The 16,217-nt window shown below is 36.9% G+C and overlaps 1 protein-coding gene across 1 annotated transcript in view; it reads left to right on the top strand.

Annotated features, from left to right (window-relative positions):
- The window catches only part of SRBD1 (S1 RNA binding domain 1), a gene marked incomplete at its 5' end in the record, with an annotated part of 230,095 nt that overhangs the window by 22,442 nt on the left and 191,436 nt on the right, over positions 1-16,217 (top strand). Inside the window, 4 exons of the mRNA XM_082672580.1 lie at positions 2,449-2,566; positions 4,928-5,066; positions 8,468-8,564; positions 9,864-9,999. Of these exons, the coding sequence (XP_082528706.1) occupies positions 2,449-2,566; positions 4,928-5,066; positions 8,468-8,564; positions 9,864-9,999 (490 nt within the window). The remainder of the gene's footprint in view (positions 1-2,448; positions 2,567-4,927; positions 5,067-8,467; positions 8,565-9,863; positions 10,000-16,217) is intronic.

The following is a 16,217-nucleotide window of genomic DNA, read 5'->3' as shown; positions in this document are numbered from 1 at the left end:
TTTTCTATTCTTTTATAGGGCATGGTAATTTAATGTTAGTGGATTGTGAGTTTTGTATGGTTATAGAATGGAAAGCACTCTTTAAGAAATTATTCCTCTGGATTTATTGTAATAACTCAGAAATAAGCATATAAAGGCTATAAAACTAACTGTATTCAGTAGAGTTTATTAAAACAGTCTTTACCATTCATTTATTTTTTGCATGTCTCCTACATGCCAAGTGCTGTGTTGTTGCTATGTGTGTTCTTCAACAAGGATATGATTTATATTGGATATAATCTTACCAAGAAGCCATTTTAAAAGCACTAAGGGTTATTTTTAGAACGAGCCTAATAAGCCTCTGTGATTTTGGAGGAACTTGCCTCTCACTAACATTTTTACCCCTTTTGTTGAATTTCTTTTAGTGCCAGGAAGATTTAAATGCTAATATGTGGAAAGTTATATTTCATCAAGAGGCAAAATCAATTAGCCAACCCAGAAAAATAAATGACTAGTTATTCAAGTGGTTTCAGATTCAGATCACCCAGGGCCAGGCTAGTATAATCAAGCACAAAGGGACGCAAACTGGAGATCACAAGTCCTGTCTAAGAGGGGCAGCTGCTACTCATCTCCATCAGATTATAACATGTGGGGTTCTCTACCCAGATTGCTGTATCTTCCTATTTTTGAAAAACTGATAATCTGAATTTTTATGTAAAAAAATTTTGAGGTCAAACAAAATCATCTACAGGCCACATCTAGAAGTCCAGCAATTTGCAAATTCGGAAGTAAGCTTTCTGTTTGGTTGAAGGCAAAGTAATGAAGAAAATCTTAAGGGTTTGGGATCTGAAATTGGGGAAAGTGTCACAAACAATCAAGAATAGTTTACTTAAAAAAATTAAAGGTATTCTACCAGTTTTTGATTGGGTGGGGGACAAATAGGAGCTTTATGTCAAGATTAACATTATTATTTTCTTTTTCTCTAAAAACACACTTTAGCTGCAACAGAGTTCATTCTCTGGGTATCTATTAATAGAGGAATACATTAAATATTAGTAGAGGACTATTTCTCCAAGTAAGTGGTGGCATTGACTAGGACTTAGAAGATCTTTTTATATCGTACAGAGATTTCTTTTTGGTAATGAGGTATGGTCTCTACTTTTCTTGAGCTCAGCTTTTTCTATAACTAGAGCATTGGTTTTTACCCTATTAATTGCTACTCATAAATGAGTAGTGAAACTGATTTGGTAGGTCATTACCACTTTAACAAAAATGAAATAGAGAATAGAAAATATGAGTGCAGTCTCTGTGGTAAAGGTAAATATTATTTCATGAAACTATCATGTTTATTAACTGTTTATTAAATATGAAATTATATATGTGTATATACTGGGTTGCAAGGTAAAAATACTTCTTACTGAGGGTCACTTAAAAAAGTGAATCAAAAAATGATTATGGGGCTTCCCTGATGGCGCAGTGGTTGAGAGTCCGCCTGCCGATGCAGGGGACGCGGGTTCGTGCCCCGGTCTGGGAGGATCCCACATGCCGCGGAGCGGCTGGGCCCGTGAGCCATGGCCGCTGAGCCTGTGCGTCCAGAGCCTGTGCTCCGCAACGGGAGAGGCCACAACAGTGAGGGGCCCGCGTACCGCAAAAAAAAAAAAAGATTATGATTATGGATAGTAAGAAACGCCTGAATTTTCTCTAAAGATGCCTTTCCTCTCCCTCATATGCAAGCCAGTAGGTCATTGGCCTTTTGTCGAAATGACCCTGGTAGGCTTCAGCCTCTGAAAACAGTCTTGGGCTACCAGGAATGTAGAAGACACAGAGATGTGATCTAAGGACTGCATATTCTTCCTCATTAACTTATAATCTTCTGCCTTTCTTTTTTTTCATAAGTAGATTTAGTTTTCTTTTCCATCAGTCATTTTTAGTAATTTATATTATCATCTCTCTAACTTTTGCCCATCATTTTAGCAATACCATTATTAAGCAGAAATTATAAATCGTAACAGGTAATGAAATAGGATGAAAGGCTGTAATAATAATACATTCTAAAGTATCAAGGTTTTGAAAATCAAGGAGAAACTGAAATACTGTTTCAGCTTGAAGGAGACTGTAGACACCTAGCAATTACATAAAACCCATTCTTAGCTGAATTCACTATCAAGGACATATATAGGAACAATTGGTGAAACTTAAATGAGATCTGAGGGTTAGAATATATCAGTATTATATCAATGTTAATATCAATTTTAATTACCTGCTTTTGATGGTTATAGGAGAAGATTCTTGTTTATAGAAAATACATACTAAAGTACTTGGGGATGATGGTAACTTATTCTCAAATGGTTCAGAGCGGGGGAAAAGTTCTTTTTACCTTACTTACAACTTTTCTGTAAGTTTGATATAGCTTCAAAAAGAAAGTTTTAACATATAGGTCTTGTATATTATAAAAGTTTCTATTTTCAGGGCTGTTGCAAAGAAGACTTATAACACAATCCAAAAAATTAAGAAGGAGGGGAAGATGTCTGAGTGCTTGTTAAAAGCCTTGCTGAACTGTAAAACTTTTGAAGAACTAGAACACGTGGTAAGGAATCCTTTTTATCTTTTAATGTAATACTTACCTCAGTATATTATGATTTGGGTCTTATAGTTAAAGAGCTTGAAATAAAAAGCTAAAGTCATCAGCCACCATCATTATTTAATTCAATAAAATATTCTTTATTCAGTAAATATCTATTAAGCACTTTTTTGTGATAGGCACTTGGGTTTATTGGGTTGGCCAAAAGGTTCGATCGTTTTTTCCCATAATATGGCTCTAGTAGCACTTAGTTGTCTTTAACTTCATTCAAAACAATTTTGTTAGATTGTATGTGACAGCTGTCATATCAGCGTGCATTTAAAAAAAGGACTTATCAAAACTGGTGAATTTTTGTGTAGCCATTTTAATATTAAAGATGAAGGAAAAAAGCAACATTTTCAGCATATTATGCTTTATTATTTCAAGAAAGGTAAAAATGCAACTGAAATGCAAAAAGAGATTTGTGGAAAAAAAGATTTGTGCAGCATATGGAGAAGGTGCTCTAACTGATCAAACGTGTCAAAAGTGGTTTGCGAAGTTTCGAGCTAGAAAGTTCTCACTGAACAATGCTCCACAGTAGGGTAGACCAGTTGAAGTTGATAGCGATCAAATCGAGGCATTCATTGAGAACAGCCAACATTATACCACGCGGGAGATAGCTGACATACTCAAAATATCCAAATCAAGCGTTGAAAATCATTTGCACCACCTTCGTTATGTTAATTGCTTTGATGTTTGGGTTCCACATAAGTTAAGCGAAAGAAACCTTCTTGACCACACTTCCACATGCGATTCTCTACTTAAACGTAATGAAAACATTCTGTTTTTAAAACAAATTGTGACGGGCAATGAAAAGTGGATACTGTCCAACAATGTGGAACGGAAGAGATTGTGGGGCAAGTGAAATGAACCACCACCAACCACACCAAAGGCTTGTCTTCATCCAAAGAAGGTGATGTATATATGGTGGGATTGGAAGAGAGTCCTCTATTATGAGCTCCTTCTGGAAAATCAAATGATTAATTCCAACAAGTAATGCTCCCAATTAGACCAACTGAAAGCAGCACTCAACGAAAAGCGTCTGGAATTAGTCAACAGAAAATGCATAATCTTTCATCAGGACAATGCAAGACCGCATGTTTCTTTGATGACCAGGCAAAAACTGTTACAGTTTGGCTGGGAAGTTCTGATTCATCCGCCATATTCGCCAGACATTGCACCTTCGGATTTCCATTTATTTCGGTCTTCACAAAATTCTCTTAATGGAAAAAATTTCAATTCCCTGGAAGACTGTGAAAGGCACCTGGAACTGTTCTTTGCTCAAAAAGATAAAAAGTTTTGGGAAGATGGAATTATGAAGTTGCCTGAAAAATGGCAGAAGGTAGTGGAACAAAAGGGTGAATACGTTGTTTAATAAAGTTCTTGGTGAAAATGAAAAATGTCTTTTATTTTTACTTAAAAACCAAAGGCACTTTTTGGCCAACCCAATACAAAGATGACTAATACATAGTCCTTGTCTTCAAGGAATTCCCAGTTGAGTGGGGAAAAAGGAGAGTAGGTAACAGAAGCGTAAGCTTAAGGGAGAGTGTGCTGAGCTGGAGGCATAGATGTGAGTGTCTGCAGCATGTAATTGGTATTTGGAACCATGAAAATGGAAGATTTCACTCAAGGAGAGATCATGGGGTAAGCAGGTCAGGATAGACATTGAGGAACACTAACTTTTGAAGCATGGGTGGAGGAAGGGAGAGCCTAAGAAGGAGACATGGAAAGAATAGAGAAGTATGAAGAGAATCAGGAGATGATGATGCCCATAAAAGATTAAGGAAGAGAGTCATAGAAGGAGGTAATGATCAATGGTTAAGTAATTAAATATAGCAGGGAGTTTTGGCAAGATAAGGACTGAAAAATGTATATTTGGTAATTAGAGGATCATTGTGGATCTTTGTGATACCACTTTCAGCAAGGTGTGTGGAAAGAGAAGCCACACACCATTCAATGTGTGGGCAGTGGGTTGAGGAGTGAATGTGGACTAAGAAGTAGAAGCATTGTGTGAGGACATCTTTTAGAGGAGCTTGCTTGAGTTGAGGACTTGCAGTCCTGGCAGTCCAAGCACTGAGTTTGTGTGATGAGTGAATCCAAGCAGATAGCTAACTGTAAGCATGTAGAAAAGTATAAAGAGTCTGATAAGAAACAACTGTTTTCGTACAACTTGTATTCTCTGTTAGCATTAATCTTTGAAGGAAGAGGAAAGGGTTGAGAAGAGGATGTCTTTAGCATTCTCACATGTCCTCTAATTTTGTGTCCTATTTTTAACTTTTGCTTTTTAAAACTGAATAATTTGGTATGTTTTCTGACTTTTTTTCCTAGTCAGCACCATATAAAACTGGGAGCAAGGGCACCAAAGCCCAGAGAGCAAAGCAGCTGGGATTAGAAGGAGCAGCCAGGACACTGCTTGAGAATCCAGGGGACCTCAATCTGCTCTCTTACATTAGGCCCAATGTTAAAGGTACCAGCTTTACTTAATAAAGAGGTCGCTCCTGTTTCTTTCTTTTTTTAATTTGAAAACCTAGGTTAAAAAAATTGTTTCATTAAGTAATGATGATACAAAAGAATATTACAGCATATAAAGAGTAAATAATTCTAATAAAGCAAATCCGAGTATACCTCCTGCTTAGCTATTCAGATTTCCTCTTTTAATGAAGTGCCTGTTCTACTCTTTTGCTCATTTTTCTATTGTGGTGTTTCACTTTTTCTTATTAATTTATAAGTATTTTTTAGATATTCTTGCTCAGTTACATGTGCTACAAATCTTTTCTCCCAGCTTGTAACTTCTCTTTTCACTTTCTTTTATTTATTTATTTGCGGTACGCGGGCCTCTCACTGTTGTGGCCTCTCCCATTGCGGAGCACAGGCTCCGGACGCGCAGGCTCAGTGGCCATGGCTCACGGGCCCAGCCGCTCCGCGGCATGTGGGATCTTCCCAGACCGGGGCATGAACCCGTGTCTCCTGCATCGGCAGGCGGACTCTCAACTGCTGCCCCACCAGGGAAGCCCTCTTTTCACTTTCTTTATGCTGTCTTTTGGTAAATAGAAGGTCTTAATTTTAATTTTATTTTATTTTAATTTATTAATTTTAATTTATTAATCTTTTCAATTTTGTTAATCTTTTCTTTTTAGATAATTGCTTCTTTTTCTTTTTAAAGAATTTCCTTTATATCCAAGGTTATAAAGATCCTCCTGTATTGTCTTTTAAATTTTTTATTCTATTTCTAAAAACTTATTTAATTATAAAAATCATATCTACTTTTTGAAAAGAACTTCAACAATTCGGACAGACATGGATTGTAAAGTGAAGTCCTACTTCCACACTTCTACTCTCCATGAATAAAGTGTTTGTCTTTTTCTTAAGTGAATCTTACTTTCACTTCGTGTGTGTGCGTGCACAGGAGAGAATGAGAGAGGAAGGGGGTAAGGGAGAGATATTTCTAAGAAGAACCCAAGGAAAGTGTCAACTGATACGTGTCAAGGTATATTGGTTTTATTGTCAAAATTAGCTTTGGAGTGAGAGCTTTTTGAGTAAGAGTGGCTTTTTCCAGGGAGTGGAAAGGATTGAATGGGGAGATTGATGCTAGGATTGAATGGGGAGATTGATGCTCTGGTGATTACTACTCTGATTCTAGTTCCTTTTAGCCTTCCTTCCTTTAAGCTGGGAGAGTGTCTGTAGGGGGCAGTCTCTGACAACAAAATCTACAGGATGTATGTACTAAACTGTAGAGAATAAGCATACCAAAATCTATGTTTATTTTATATAATCTGGCAAATGTGAATTTGCAATTAAAAAAATTATGTGTCTGTGAAAATATGAATATCTGCTCATACACAAATACACACATCCTAATATCTATATTGAAAAGGGCAATAATGAAAAGAAAAAGCAATGGTAAATATTTGAATTTAGAGATGGGTTGAAATGAGTAAAATTCAAGTTTGTTCTACTTTATTCGTTATATTTTCAAATGTTTGCAACTTTAATATTTTAATATTAACTGAGACCATATAGCCATGCGTTAAGATTAGCCACAGTGGGAACTATCTGTGCCCAGTGATGGTATATTTTCTTATCAATAGAATCAAACGTTGGAGCTTTCAGAATGTTAGATGCATAATGATTTATGGTCAGTTTTTATTTTTCTCTTCTGGTCTATTTTCTTTCCTTCCACTCTTCACCTCCTCTGGTACAAAGTTTTCCTTAGTTCACACACATACTGAGTTCCTACTAAGTAGGTTTGATAACATAAGGTTTACAAATTGTTTTCCCCTGAATGATGTGGGCTTTACAAAAGCCCATTGTTACAATTGCAAAATCTATAATTTCCTCTTTCTAGTCTCTCTCATTAATTGGTCTCATTGTAGGTTCCATCTTTACTACTGACTTCTCACCCTGGTATTCTCATTAAACTTCGGGTAATGATGCTGTGAGGTACTTTTGGACTCCAGGAATGAATGCATAGTGAGTGGTTTTCTAGGATAAAGACTGATCTAGTGAGAAAGCTAACACAAGAGCAGACACTTACTGACTCCTGACTATGCGCCACAGCTGTTGTAAGTCTTTACGTATACAATCTAACACCTCTCAAAGGTAATTTGTTCCTGAAAATTCCCTCATAGGGAAACTCTCTTAAAATGTAAACAGGATTCCTATTAATTTCAGTGGCCAAATTTCTTTCTTTAAATTTCTTTGGAATAAATGCAGTTACATCATTAGTTAAGATCAGTTATCAGTTATCATAATATAACCCAACAAGGCATTTTCTCTTTATTAATTACTCTGTAAGTTTGTTCTCCTGTCCTCTTTGTCTTCTGTACTTGTTACTCACTAAAACCATACCCTCAGAAAAACATACTTATGATACTTAGTGCTTGTGTAATTCAAGTTTTAATGGAAGGAAAAAAAGAAGCTTTAATGAAAATAGAGCAATAAAGACAAAAGAAATAAATAATGCATTGCAAATGATCTCTCTCAGTGTATAAGTTCATATTGCAGGAGCCATAATGTACAAGACACACTGCTGTAAATTAGCAAACTGAAAGCACTTGGAGAGAACTTAATGTGCCATTGGTAGACAGTTCAGCTGTGAAGATGAACAACCACATAATGGCTCTTGTTTTGTGCTCATTTGAAGTTTGAGAAATTCAAATAGGTCATTGAAAATGTGAATAACTGTCTCATAAGCCAAAATAGGAATATTAATAAAATTATTTGCAAAGGGGAATTTTTGTAACTGGAATGAAATAGTATACCTTGGGATATGACTCTATTAATATATATTGCCTATAACCTATAATGCTTAATCCTATAATGCTTAATCTTTGTAAATACTTCATGAAGTAGATACTATTATTATTCCATTTTTATAGGAAACTGAGGCACAGAGAGAACAAGTAACTTGCCCAGGGTCATACATTTGGTAGATGGTGGAGCCAGGATTAGACCAGGCAGCTGGCTCCAGAGCTGCATTTTTCACCACTAGGTTATATGGTATGTTAAGGTCCTGTATTATTGTTTTTGGAGACTTGATTTTGTTGCTGAGGGAAGCTAGTCACTGCTATGATACTTTTCTGTCTTTTTGTTTGTTTGTTTTTTAAATTTTTATTGGAGTATAGTTGCTTTACAATGTCGTGTTAGTTTCCACTGTACAGCAAAGTGAATCAGCTACATGTATACATATATCCCCTCTTTTTTGGATTTCTTTCCCATTTAGGTCACCACGGAGGATACTTTTCTGTCTTAAGTTTGTCAACTTAGGGTTTTATTTTGACTGGAATAAATTTATTGTGATTTATTTATAGATTTAAAAACCAATCTGTAGTTCTTGCTTTTGTTTTCCCTCTTACCCTTCTCCTAAAGGGCTTTCAGCACTCCAGGATATTGAAACAGGAGTGCAGCATATTTTAGCAGACATGATTGCTAAAGACAAAGACACGCTTGACTTCATTCGGAAATTGTGAGTAACTCTTAGAGTTTTCTGCCTTGTGGACTCATGATGTTAAGGGTCGCATGGTTAGTGCTAACTCCAGTGTTCATTAAAAACTTAGTTTCAGACTTTTAAAAATTAAAATTTTTTTTTTAGTAGCACAGCTCTCTGCTCAAACAACAGAACCCGAATACATAAAACATAAAAGTAAAGTTGCTTTAATTGAATTCTGGGCAGGGAGCCTGGAACTCTGCCTGTTCATCCTCCTTACCCTGAAGCATCTTAGCAGAGGCCTCTGAGGAACACAGTTTAAAAACCACTGCACTGTGCAATATATGCTACAGAGAGATTCATAACCATTTAGAATGGGTGGCATTGCTTTTTAAACGTATTGAGTTGTATGCACTAAATTTTATAATGTTTACCAGTGGTTGGGTTAACTTGAGAATGTTTAATATCAGGTATGGATAAAAGTGCTGACGTCAAAATGAATTTTAGCTGATGGAGAGAGCAGCTTATCCATAGTATCATAGTCCCAATTTATAAGAGAGTAAAACCCTTTGACCTAGACCCTACTTGGGCTTATGGATTTTATGCCTTATTAAAAAAGGATATTATTTTAAAAACCTTATTTTTAGGCACTCTGTCCTTCCTGTGCTTCTGTGTATCAGAGGACAGGGTTTGGCAGAGGTCTACTCTTCCTCTCTCTCCACATCTCTAGCTGTGTGAGCTGTGCAGAGGAGAGTAAAGGTGAAAATGAACCGGTTGACTACTGTAGCTTGTCAGGGTTTTTGTTAATGTAAGGGAGAGAATTTTTCTTTTTCCTCAGTGGCCCTCACAGGAATGAGTTGAAGTAGGAGAATTGTGCAGGTTTTTAAATGTGTTTTTACAAGTAATTATGCTGCTGAAATTTGGTTCAATTTCATAAATTGTCATTGGAAGCTGTCCTAACACATCATCTTGTTTCCCTTCTTTTTAGCTTTTAATTGGTTCTGACTCTCTAACTCAGTGGTTAGAAAAGGATGATATCTAAGCCAGAGTTATTAGTCTCTTGCATAACTGCAGATAGTATCTGAACTCATTTAGGCATTTTATGGGAGGATTGGGTTGAAATATAAATAGATCTGGAACACCTATGCTAGCATGAATAGGCGAGGAGTCCCCTTTTGATGGGTCAATAACATTTTTATAGTTGAGCATCATTAAAAAAAATCTCATGTGGTAAATCTTATTTAGTTTTTTGTTAATCTTCTTTCTATATAACGTGTTTCTTTACTAAAGCACATGTTAATAACTACTTAATGTTTGAATATTTGTGTATCTGAACAGGTGCCAAAATAGATATATTTGTATCCAGTCATCTCTGGCAAAGGTATCCTCAAAAAAAGTAAATGAAAAAGATGTTGATAAGTTTCTGCTCTACCAAAATTTTTCGTGCAACATAAGAAACATCCAACATCATCAGGTAAATAAGAAAACTGCTTATGCATGCTGATAGTAGTAATAATGATAATACCTCAGATTTGCTTATTTATTTACTAAAGAATTTTCAATCAACTATTTTCTTCCTTCATATAAATTTTTATAATATTGTTATATCCTCCCCATTTGACAAATGGGGAACTCAAGACCCACAGAAGTTAGTAAATGACACTGAGACTTACTAGCTGTGCTAACAGTATAACACTTCCGTATCTTGACTCTCTGGCTGGTGATCTTTCTTATTAGAGTTTCCTTCCCAGTATGCTTGGATTTGAGCTCAATTCTGGATCTTTTCCATGTGAAATACAAAATAGAGATAACTGATTTAGAATAAATAAAATATGAGAGATCTCAGTTATATAAATCATACTTATATCTCAGTCTTTTAATTTCACATTTCATTTTATTAATTTTTATCCTAATTGTAGTTATAGGTTATATATCTACATTGTGGAATGTGGCTTTAAATCATATAGAAAAAAATTTTTTTTACAAACCAAAAATACAGTAATACTGACTTTTGTATTTACCTGTGTAGCTACCTTTACCAGTATTCTTTACTTCTTTGTATGCTTTTGAGTTACTATCTAGATTTTATTTCAGCCTGGAGGACTTTCTGTAACATTTCAGGTAGGGCAAGTAAACTCCCTCAGTTTTTGTTTATCTGTAAAGTCTTAATTTCTCCTTATATTTTAAAATTTATTTTTAATTGTGATAAAATACATATAAACTTTACCATCTTAACTGTTTTTAAGTGTACAGTTTAGTAATGTTAAGTATATTAACATTGTGCAACCAATCTCCAGAATTTTTTTATCTTGCAAAACATAGATTTTCTGAATATAGAATTCTTGGTTAACAGTTTTTTCTTTCAGCACTTTGAATGTTACCCCACTATCTTCTGGCCTTAATGGTTTTGACGAGAAATCAGCTGTTAACCTCACTGAGCCCTTGCACATGATGATTGCACTTGATTTTCTTGCTACATTTAAGATTCTCTGACTTTTGACAATTTGATTATAATTTGTCTTGCTGTGGATCTCTCTGAGTTTATTTTTCTTGGAGTTTGTTGTGATTTTTGGTTGTGTAGTTAGATGTTTCTGATCAAAATTGGGAAAATTTTGGCCATTATTTCTTCAAATATTCTTTGATCCCTTTTCTCCTGGGTCTCCCATTATATGTGTGTTGGCATGCTTGAGAGTGTCCCACAAGTCTCTTAGCCTTTGTTTATTTCTTTTTTTTCTTTCTTTTAATTCTTCTCAGACTATGTAATCTCAATTGACATATCTTCAAGTTTGCTGATTCTTTCTTCTGATTGTTCAAATATTGAACCCCTCTAGTAAATTTTTCATTTCAGTCATTGTACTTTTTTGCTCAAGAATTTCTCTTTGGTTCTTTTTTATAATACCCAGCTCTTTATTGATATTCTGTATTTGTTGGGATAACATGCTCATGATTTCCTTTAGGACTCTGATTTCCTTTAACTTTGAGCATATTTAAGACAGTTAAAGTGTGTCTAGTAATGCCGAAGTCTGAACTTCCTCAGAGATGGTTTCTGTTAATTTCTTTTTTCTGTAAATGGGTCATATTTTCTTGTTTCTTTGCCTGCCGTGTAATTTTTTGTTAAAACTTGTCATTTTGAATATTATAAGTTGGCAACACTGAAAATCAGATTCTTCCCCCCTCCCCGGCATTTGTTGTTGTTGCTGTTGTGGGGTTTTGTGGTTTATTTAGCGACTTCTGAACTGTTTCTGTAGTCTGTATTCTTTGTCATGTTTGGCCACTGAAGTCCCTGGTCTATTAGCTTAGTGGACAGCTAGTTACTTGACAGAGATTTCCTTCATTCCTAGAGCCAAAACAAATAACAACTTTCCTGGTCCTGCGTATTTGCTCTATGTTGGGGCACCCTTCAATGCTTAGCGAGGCTGTTTACAACTCTACCTTAGCCTTCACTTTGTCTTTGTGTGGAGCTCAAAGGTCAGACAGAGGTGAAAACTTAATGTCTTCCCAGGTCTTTTCAGAGCAGGTGTCTGTCTAGTCCTGAATGCGTGCATGACCTCTTAGATTTCCTAAAATATGTGGAAATTTAAAAAAGCCCCTTTCCTCTCAATTATCTCCTTTACTAGCCTCTTCCTTCCCAGGTTTTTCTGGTCTGTCTGATGGTTGCCCTGACTATAATTCCTTATCCCCAGGTGTTATCCCTTACCCCTTGAAACTGCAGCTAGCACATTGCCTTTAAATACTTTGAACAAATGCCACCCAGGAGCTTCCTGGGGAAGCTCTGAGACAAGCAAAACAAAGGCAAGCCCTTGAGCCAAACCGTCAGGGAGCCATGAGACAGATCGAAACACATAATCACAAACTTTGGAGAATAAGGTCCATATTGCTCCCTCTGGTACTAGCAGAAGTAGGCTGTTATCTTCACTGCCACTGCTGAACTGCAGAGTGGAGGATGGTAAGTGGGTAAGTTAAAAGTGCTCTTTCACCAAAATTCTGCAGCTTCTTTAAGTGTTCCTCTGATTGTTGTAAGTTTTTGATTAGATTCCAGAGTTCTGAAAAAGTAGAATCTGGCAGTTCTTGCCAGTTTGTTGCTTTTGTAGAGGTTTGGAGTTTTGGAATTCCCTACTCCACCACTTTGGTGATATCACACCTGACAGCATCTTTAAAGTGTGGTGTGTATTCCCCTGTTCTATTCCAAAACCAGCATGTGGCCTTAACCTTATGAACTGTCCTTCTTTATCTTGTTTAATGGTTTTTAGCTTGAAGTCTACTTTGGTATCAGGATTGCAACCTGTATTTTCTTAATGGAAATTGATTTCACCCTTGTTTTACTCTTAGCCCTACAATTATATGAAATGCTTGCCCTTAGTCCTTTTGCCAAAATTTTCCAGTCTTCTTTTAAGCTGATTGAAGCTTATTCTCTAGTCTAGTATGTAGTTGGCAAAGTTTTTCTGTAAAGGATCAGGGAGAAAATATTTTAGACTTTGTGAGCTAGATGCCTCTTCCTGCAGCTACACAACTGCCATTGCAGCATGAAAGCAGTCACAGCTAATACATAAATGAATGAGCATGGTTGTGTTTTAATAAAATTTTATTTATGAAAACAGATGTTAGACTGGATTTGGTCCATGGGCCATAGTTTGCTGGCCTCTGCTCTTGTATATTTCTCAAGAAGATTTTATGTGTATAGTACAGGTGTGCCTTATTCCGTAGTGCTTTTTGCTTTATTGTGCTTTGCAGATACTGTGTGTTTTACAGATTGAAGGTTTGTGGCAACTGTGTTTCATACAAGTCTGTTGGCACCATTTTCCAACAGCATTTGCTGACTTTGTGTCTCTTGTGTCACATTTTGGTAATTCTCTCAATATTTCAGAATTTTCCATTATTATTATATTTGTTCTGGTGATCTGTGATCAGTGATATTTGACATTACTGTTGTAATTGTTTTGAGGTGCCATGACTGCACCCATATAAGACAGCAAACTTAATTGTTAAGTATTATGTGTGTTCTGATTGCTCCATGGACCAGCTGTTCCCTCCGTCTCTATCCTCCTTGGGCCTCCCTATTCCCTGAGACACAATAATATTGACATTAGGCCATTTAATAACCCAACAGTGGCCCCTAAGTGTTCAGTGAAAGGAAGGAGTTGCACATCTCTCACTTTAAATCAAAAGCTAGAAATGATTAAGCTTAGTGAGGAAGATATGTCAAAAGCCAAGGTAGGCTGCAATCTAGGCCTCTTGTGCCAAATAGGTAGCCAAGTTGTGAATACAAAGGATAAGTTCTTGAAGGAAACTAAGACTGCTACTCTAGTGAACACACAAATGATAAGAAAGTGAAACAGCCTTATTACTGATATGGAGAAAGTTTCAGTGGTCTGGATAGAAGATCAAATCAGCTGTAACACTACCTTAAGCCAAAGCCTAATCCATAGCGTGGCCCAAACTCTATTCAGTTCTATGAAGGCCGAGAGTTAAGGAAGCTGCAGAAGAAAAGCTTGAAGTTAGCAAAGGTTGGTTCGTGAGGTTTAAGGAAAGAAGCCTTCTCCATAACATAAAAGTACAAGGTGAGGGACTTCCCTTGTGGCACAGTGGTTAAGAATCCGCCTGCCAATGCAGGGGACATGGGTTTGATCCCTGGTCCGGGAAGATCCCACATACCGCAGAACAACTAAGCCTGTGCACCACAACTACTGAGCCTGCGCTCTAGAGCCTATGAGCCACAACTACTGAAGCCCGCGTGCCTAGAGCCTGTGTTCCGCAACAAGAGAAGCCCGCGCACTGCAACGAAGAGTAGCCCCCACTCGCTGCAACTAGAGAAAGCCCACACGCAACAGTGGAGACCCAACGCAGCCATAAGTAAGTAAGTAAATAAATATTTATTAAAAAAAAAAAGTACAAGGTGAAGCAGCAAGTGCTGATGTAGAAGCTGCAGTAAGTTATGCAGAAGGTCTAACTAAGATAATTAATGAAGGTAGCTACAGTAAACAACAGATTTTCATTATAAACGAAACAGCCTTATACTTGAAGAAGATGCCATCTAGGACTTTCATAGCTAGAGAGGAGTAAAATGCCTGGTTTCAAGGCTTCAAAGCTTCAAAGGATAGGGTCTTTCTTGTTAGGGACTAATGCAGCTGGTGACGTGAAATTGAAGCCAATGCTCATTTACCAGTGCTCTATAAATGGAACAACAAAGCCTGGGTAACAGCACATCTGTTTACAACATGGTTTGCTAAATATTTTAAGCCCACAGTTGAGACCTACTGCTCAGGAAAAAAGATTCCTTTCAAAATATTACTGCTTATTCACAATATGCCTGATCACCCAAGACCTCTGATGGAGATGTACAGTGAGATTAATGTTGTTTTCATGCCTGCTAACACAACATCCATTCTGCAGCCCATGGGTCAGGGAGTCATTTCAACTTTCAAGTCTTATTATTTAAGAAATGCATTTCATAAGGCTATAGCTGCCATAGATAATGATTCCTCTGATGGATTTGGGCAAAGTAAATTGAAAACCTCTAGAAAGGGGCTTCCCTGGTGGTGCAGTGGTTGAGAGTCCGCCTGCTGATGCAGGAGACACGGGTTCGTGCCCCGGTCCGGGAAGATCCCACATGCCGTGGAGCGGCTGGGCCCATGAGCCATGGCCGCTGGGCCTGCGCGTCCGGAGCCTGTGGGAGAGGCCACAGCGGTGAGAGGCCCGCGTACCGCAAAAAAAAAAAAAAAAAAACCTCTAGAAGGGATTCACCACTCTAGATGCCATTAAGACCACTTGTGATTCGTGGGAAGAGATATAATATCAATATTAATAGGAGTTTGGAAGAAATTGATTCTAATCCTTATGGGTGACTTTTAAGGGTTCCAGACTTCAGTAAAGGAAGTAACTGCAACTGTGATGGAAATAGCAAGAGAAACAGAATTAGAACTGGTGGCTGAAGATGTGAAAGAATTGCTGAAATCTCATGACTAAACTTTAATTGATGAGGAGTTACTTCTTATGGATGAGCAAAGAAAGAGGTTTTGTGAGATGGGATCTGCTCCTGGTGAAGATTGTTCAAATGACAACAAGTGATTTAGAGTGTTACATCAACTTAGTTGATAAAGCAATGTCAGGGTTTGAGAGGATTGACTCCAGGTTTGAAAGGAGTTCTACTGTGAGTAAAATGCTATCAGCATTGCATGTTACAGAGAAATTGTTCCTGAAAGGAAGAGTCAGTCGATGCGGCAAACTTCATTGTCGTCTTCTTTTAAGAAATTGCCACGGCCACCCCAGCCCTCAGCAGCCACCACCCCATCAGATAGCAGCTGTCAACACGGAGGCAGGACCCTCCACCAGCAAAAAGATTATGGCTTGCTGAAGGTTCAGATGATGACTATGACTTTTTAGCATTAAAGTATTTTTTAATTTTAAAAATTTATTTTTAATTTTTATTGAAGTATAGTTTATGTACAATATTATATAAATTATAGGTTACAGTATAGCGATTCACAATTTTAGAAGGTTATACTCCATTTGTAGTCATTATAAAATATTTGCTACATTCCCTGTGTTGTACAATATATCCTTGTAGCTTATTTTATACATAATATTAGTAGTTTGTACCTCTTAATCCCCTTATCCTATCTTTGCCCCTCCTTCTTTCCCTCTCCCCACTGGTACTCTAGTTCTCTATATCTGTGAGTCTATTTGTTTTTTGCT

This window comes from Grampus griseus (assembly GCF_964374135.1).
Source record: "Grampus griseus genome assembly, chromosome: 15".
NCBI classification, from domain to species: domain Eukaryota; kingdom Metazoa; phylum Chordata; class Mammalia; order Artiodactyla; family Delphinidae; genus Grampus; species Grampus griseus.
The sequence above is the reverse complement of the archived record's forward strand: the minus strand, read 5'-3'. Positions and strand labels throughout refer to the sequence as shown.